The sequence below is a fragment of the Poecilia reticulata genome, linkage group LG21 (assembly GCF_000633615.1).
Source record: "Poecilia reticulata strain Guanapo linkage group LG21, Guppy_female_1.0+MT, whole genome shotgun sequence".
NCBI classification, from domain to species: Eukaryota; Metazoa; Chordata; class Actinopteri; order Cyprinodontiformes; family Poeciliidae; genus Poecilia; species Poecilia reticulata.
Window position 1 is genome coordinate 22,415,377 of NC_024351.1, and position 6,950 is coordinate 22,422,326.

Sequence of the window (6,950 nt, forward strand, 5' to 3'; positions counted from 1 at the left end):
AGGAACTGAAACCAAAGGAATGAAAATGATAAAAATGCTTTCTGATTTTGAAACCAATATGATGCAACAAGAAAACATTTAACCCACAGCGGTTGGGATGCTGCATGTTTGTCCAGTTGTCCTTCTGTACCTCCTCTTTCACTCCCCGCCCTGTTCCTCTGTGTCCTCCTGCTCTTCTCCAGTGGTCCATTACTGTGTTTCTCTCCTCCTCAGGTGGTTGACCATGCCTTCTCTGAAGTATCAAGCAGGGGACAAGGTGATGGGCCGCTGGCCCGGCAGCAGCCTGTACTACGAGGTCAAAGTGCTGGGCTACGATGCTAAGAGCCGCCTCTACACAGTCATCTACAAGGACGGCACAGAGCTGGAGCTCAAGGAGCAGGACATCATGGTACTGCCACTGTACTGACTCATCTCCATGATGTTTGGGGATCCACTTTTTTCACTACCGATACAATATCTGAGGTTTATTATCAGCTGATGCAGAAAAACACTGCAGAACTGACTTAAGATGTTTCTTTTTTTAAACAGACATAAATCTAGTAAATTACAGATTTATTTGATAACTCTACACCAGCACAGCACATTTGCATACACCAACAGCTTCACCAGTTTGGTCAAACATGTAAAAACAACTTTTAATTTGTTCAGTCAGTGCAAGAAGGAGAATAAGTCAATAGAAAATAAATAATAAAGAAACTGAAACTGACTAAAACATGTTGGCTACCTTTGGTCAAACATGTATGAATAAATTGCAACAAACTTTCCAAATGGTTCAGTAAGTGCAATTAGGAATTCTAAATGGAATGTAAAATAATAAAGCATAATGTCACTCATAGGACAAAGTATAGACTTAGACTGAATAGATCTGTTCTTCCAGGTAGGACACATTACGCATACCCAATCTAGAACTTTTTTCAATATCTATCAGATCAGTGCATCTGTAGTTTTAACAAATTTCCTCCTTCACACCGCCTCCTGATTTTGATATTACAGCTTTCTATATATCAATATATATAATTAATAATTTTTTTCTTCCAACAGAGTGTCACCAGCTTCCAGCAGCGCACTCGCTCRCGTTCCCGCTCCAACTCCCGTTCCCCCGGGCGCCGCCGCAGCCGCTCACGCTCCCCCGCTAGGACCACACGTCGCTCGTCATCACGTACCGCCGCCGCTGCTGCAGCCGCCGCCGCAGACAGCACACCGTCTTCAAGCGGGGATAAAAAGCTCAAGCAAGCAGCTGAAATCAAGATCAGTCCAATAGTAAGGCTTCTCAGACACGCTCACTGTCAAGTAACTAGGACCTTTTYTTCACCTCTGGAAATGTCCATGTGACTCTCTTGGATTTTGACCAAAGTTGCCTTCGTCCGTTCCTCACATTATCTTTTTTCCTCCCATTTTCTTTGTTCTTCTCGTCTCCATCGATCTCCCTCTGTTTTCTGATGGGCAGCAGCAGGAGAAAAAGCCAGTCGAGAACAATAGCAACAATAAACATGAAAAAGAGGAGAATAACACAGCTAGCAAAATCAATGAGGTGAGTTCTGGATTATATAGCAAAATACCTGGAACATCCATCTATTACCCAACACCCTTATCCCTAGTAGGGTCACAAAGGCTGCTGGTCTCTATCGCCAGTGGTCAACGGACAAAAGGCAAACTAGAACTTTTCCTTGGTTTTTATCAAACCAAGTTCCATCAACATACTGACAGCTGAGCTGCCAGAGCATGTCCAGACTGCCACATAAAAACAGAAGGGGATCAGTCTATGTAAAGACTCGGTCGTAAGACAGCTGATCAATTAATTAATCGTGTGCATTAATCACGATTAATCAATTATTAAATCATTACAAAAATGAACTGAGTTAATACATGAGTTCTAAATAGTAGAACAGTCAATTGTTATCAATTATTTTGGCGGTCAGCTGATTGAAACAGGATGTAGAAGGAGAAACATGGGCTCATTTCTCATGTTTTTGATGCTTTTGTATTCATCCTTGTTTTCCATTTGTTCATAGCAATTTAGTGTTGCTTCAGTTGTGAATATCTGCATATTCACGACTGAATATGCAGGACAGAACATGCGTTGCCACATTTTGTCCACAACAGTAAAGTAATTTCGGGGTTCTTCCTGTGCTCTGAGAGCCTTAATGCTCCAGCGCCGAGTAGGAGGACAGAGTGCAGCTCTTTTCAGAGATTACGTCAGTAAGAAACGGGAGATTAGCTCCGTAGAGAACAGGGTTTCCCCCCGAAAATTTGCTAAACCCAGTTGTCGGGGCGCCAAGGCGGTCCACCGTGTGTTTGTATTAAAAGATGTTAAGTAGACTGGAAAAGAAAAAATATTGTTACGGGAAAATATTGCCAGTGAAATACTATTTAAACCCACAACTATAGAATCTTAAAACCAACAAATAAAAAAACACAGTTAAAATGAATGTCAGTTATTTGCGTTTGTGTTTAATCCTAATTAAGTCAGCAGCTCCATAAGGTCCCCCAGGGCTTTAGTTTCAAGGGACAAGTTTCTCAGATCTCCAACAGCCACGCACATTCACTCTGGCTAAGTAGACAAAGCATTTGGTATGGTTTGATTCTTCGTGTAACTGGAAAAATAATAGAAAAATAATAATAAAATAATATAAAACCAGCGTGATGCGTGACTACAAAGAGAGAGCGACAGCTCCTCACCGGGCTGAACCTGCATGATGAGGTTAGCGTTGGTTTGTTAACCACTAACGAACCAACGGTTCATTAGTGGTGTGATTGGTCCGCTCTGCCGGCTTAAAATGCATAAAGTATAAACCTATATTTTAGGAATAAATATCCTCCGCCAGTGAAAAGCTCAGAGCTACAGAGAACCTTGCAATCCGGCTTGATAAAAAAAAAAAAAAAAAATTAGGCATGTTTTTTCTTAAAAACAACAACAAGCAACGCTTAGCCTGGCAGGGGAGCTATTAAAGCATGGTGGGCTGCCAGGCTTATAATACACTGAGGGAAACACTGGAGAAACGGCTAAAAAGGAGGAAGAAATTGCATCCAAAAAGTACAGAAACCTGTGGAAATAATAGTGAGTTTCAAAAACTTTCCCCACTGTGAATTAACCTGTTAATTTTTGATAGCTTTAGTGATAACCGTGGTGTAAAACAGGAGCCAAGGCAGCAGAGAGCCTGTACCTAACTCATGTTAATGCTGGCTATGCTTTGAGATGAGTGTGAGCTGCTGGAATGTCATGATGCGTGCAGGTTGATGGGGCCTTGTGAAGGCTTCGGTTGCTCCATCACATGGTGGAGCAGCACGCGGCTTTCATTTCTCTGCTTTGAAAAAAAMCCCGATCCAGTAGCAGTGCACAAGTTCAGTAACTCTGTTATTACTGTAACAGCAGCAGGATGTCTCCTCCAAAGGCCTTTCTACCCCATACAGTTAGAACCCATCTGTATGAAGTTATGTATACATTTTTAGCACCCATGTTTCTAAGCAGAAACATGGGTTTCTATTTATATCAATCAATCAAATTGTATTTGTACAGCACATTTCAGCAGCAAGGCATTTCAAAGTGCTTTATATCATAACTAACACAAAAAGTCATGCAACATAGAATCAACAATCAAAACATTACATTAAGTCAAGTGYCATCATAAAATTTGTAATTGATTACGTTTCAAATATAATTCTAAACAGGTGGGATTTTAGTCGAGGTTTAAAGGAAGTCAGTGTTTCAGCTGTTTTACAGTTTTCTGGAAATTTGTTCCAGATTTGTGGTGCATAGAAGCTGAATGCTGCTTCTCCTCGTTTGGTTCTGGTTCTGAGGATGCAGAGCAGAAACAGAGGGGTCTGGAAGGTTGATACAACAACAATATCAACTTCAACTTTCTTGAGGTTAGGAGTAGGCCTGCACGGTAACAAATTTTGCTGGATGATAAATTGTCCCAAAAGTTATCACRATAAACCATAGTATTTTTGTTTTGAGACCATTTTCAAGTAATAATAATGGAAGAACACATTCTTRCACATCAATAAACTTTAAATTCTGGTTAACATTTAACACCTGGAAGACATTTTAAATATGAAAAATTAAACAAAACAGAAACGACAAATAAAATAAATCATGAAGTCTTTGTAAACAAAACTGCTCTTCAAAATAAGGGTTATTTGAGACCAAATCACCAGACTGACTTTTACAATCCAGTTTTTAGTAGAAAAAGAGGAAACATTATTAAATATGCTAGTGAAAATTATGAGTTTGTTTTAATTTATCATGCAATTAACTGATTTTTTTTTAATTATTGTGGTATTCCTCGTTAGGAGTTGTCTAAGGATGCAAAGCTCACAGTGATCCTCTCTGGTTTCCCTCAGTCTGATGCTAAGGTAGAGTTGGACTCTGAGAAGAACCAGGGCCGCTACAACCTGCGCCGCAGGAAGGAAGATGGAGACTCCAAAGCAGCTGAAGCCAAGCCAGAAGAGAGAGAGAAGAGGGCGTCTGCTGCCCCCGTTGCTGCTGCCGCCGCTGCTGCCTCTACCCCACTGGACTTTGGAGGAAACATAGGTGAGCCACAGGAGAAACAGAAAATAAGTGCAGGTGTCCATGCAGAGGGAACTTCATTCAAACTGTGTGTCTGTCCCCAGGAGCCCTCTTGCTGATGCTCTTCCTGCCTGCCTGGGTTCTGTTYCTGGTCCTCCAGGTGAACCAGAAGGATCCCAGTCTGACAATCCTCCCTGCTCTGCCTCCACTTGAAACTTTCTGGGATCCTCAAGCTCTTGGCTTTGTCGTCATCTGGATTTTCTTCCAGGCTCTACTCTACACTTTGCCTTTTGGGAAGGTGAGTGAGGATCAGGAGGTTTAATGATGTGAGAACACCACTGCTGGATGTAGTCCAGCGTCCATGTGAACCAGCACATGACTTGGAGGAAGGCAGAGATTGGATTAGTGGTCAGGAGGAAGGCTTGATGAGAGGCTCCACAGGAGGAATGGAAGCTCTCATGCTGACATCTTAGGAGCTCAGAAGGCTCTGTCCTGCTCCCATCCTGTAGGCACAATCTTGCTAAATCAGATTTTAGATGATAATCCACTTCTGATCATGTCACATTTAAAGGGGCAGTGTTCTGTAAAATAATCTTTTTTTTTCTTTTTCTTTCATAATTTGCCATGTTATAATGTTATTTCCTCACCAAAAACATACCTAGAGTGTTGCTTTGATTATTTTATGCATGTTTGACAAATCCTTTAAACTCCATGGCAACCATTCAGCTCTGCAAAATGCCTGGTGGGCCCAAACATGCCTTTGAAGACGACGCTCCTCATCGGAGCTGCAGCTTCTAAGCTTCTGCCTCACGGAGCAGCTCTCTCCTACTTAGCTCCTTCAGACTAGCAGCAGCAGTTAGCAAACACCTCATGGAAATGCTGAGCTCATTATAGCCTGATAAAAACATTGTTAAAGGGTTAATAGAGGAGCCATGTTGTGATGACTTACTGAAGATGGAGTTTCAGAAAGACCAGGAGTTTTTAAAGAGACAGAGGTCCAATTTCAAGGCATTGAAATTGGATAATTGCATAAAATTTCTTTTGTCATATTTTATATATAATGTATAGCATTTTTATAACTGAAGTTGACATAGTTACTTTATTGKGCTATAAAATAGCACTATATGCCTGTAAACTACATATATACTACCCCTTTATTATACATGCCTATCTTCTGTTTTTACTGTCTAATGATTCTTCTCTCTGCTRTCTTATTTCAATTTGTTTCCTTTTCCTCTGTTTCTGTAGCTGAGTGAAGGAGTTCTGCTGAGGTCTGGCAGAAGGCTCACATATAGAACCAATGGTAAGACTTCGCTGATCACTCTCTGTCACTGAGCCTGTTCTGTTCTCACCTTACATGGATTTCATGTTTTTATTTGATCTCTGACTGAACTGTGACACACCGAAGAGGCTTTTTCACTGAGCTCCAGATGTTCATCATCATCATAGGTTTTAGTAACATTCACTTTTTGTTCAAGTTGTGTATTTGATTTGATACCCCTAATTAAAGGACTCTTTACAGTTCAATAATTGTTGGCCAATGTATTCCAGGTGTTATGAACTTGCATTTGTCATGCTAATGTAATGTTTAGCCAGTCAGTCTCAYAGCAGCAGATGTTCACACCGACACAAAGGGCACAGAGTGATGGGAGCTCCTGCCCAGTTTTGGCCTCTCTCAATAMGTAATAAATCATCAAATCACATCATAAATTAAAACGAGCTCAGTAATTTCCATTTGCACAATATATAGTTTTTCTGTTTTCTCTCTTTTTACCAATCTGGATGATAAAACTCTCCAGTCTGATGCTTTGGTCTCAATCAAGCYTTTTTTTGCAGGACAATTTTGATGACAGAAACTTCATAATTTATTTTATCTGTTAATATTGTTGTTTTGTTTATTTATTTTGGATATTTAAAATGTCTTCCAGTTCCAGTGTTAAATGTTCGCTAGAATTGAACGTTTATTGATCTGTGAGAGTATTTTCTTGCGTTATGTCATCAGCATTATGTTATTTGAAAATTGTCTCAAAACAACAATGTTATTGTTTATCACAATAACTTCTGGGACAATTTATCGTTGTGTGCAGGTTTCTTTGCCTTTGTGGTCAGTGCTGCAGTGGTGGCAGCAGCAGTGTACCAGGGAGCTGACCTCACCTACATCCACAGCCACTTCCTGCAGCTGACCTCCGCCTCCTTCCTGGTGTCTTTGCTGCTTAGTGTCTACCTGTATGTCCGCTCCCGCTCCGCMGCCCCTGATGAGCGGGCTCTAGGAGGAAACTCAGGTGAGACGCATCACAAATCAGCCGTGCTCTGCCTCCGTGCGCTGTGCTGTCTCCTCATTTTAACGGCGCCTGCTGCCATCTGCTTTGACTCTCCAGGAAAGCTGATCTATGACTTCTTTAAAGGCCGTGAGCTGAATCCTCGCATCAAAGAGTTTGAC

General features: G+C 41.2%; 1 protein-coding gene across 1 annotated transcript; it reads left to right on the forward strand.

Moving 5' to 3' along the window:
- Positions 1-12: 12 nt before the first annotated feature.
- On the forward strand, positions 13-6,950 carry lbr (lamin B receptor; the record flags this gene model as incomplete). Its single annotated transcript, XM_008398580.2, has 8 exons — positions 13-388; positions 1,042-1,260; positions 1,448-1,531; positions 4,345-4,534; positions 4,615-4,808; positions 5,759-5,813; positions 6,598-6,792; positions 6,889-6,950. Coding segments are annotated over exons 1-8 (1,290 nt in total), but the record flags the coding sequence as incomplete, so codon positions are not given.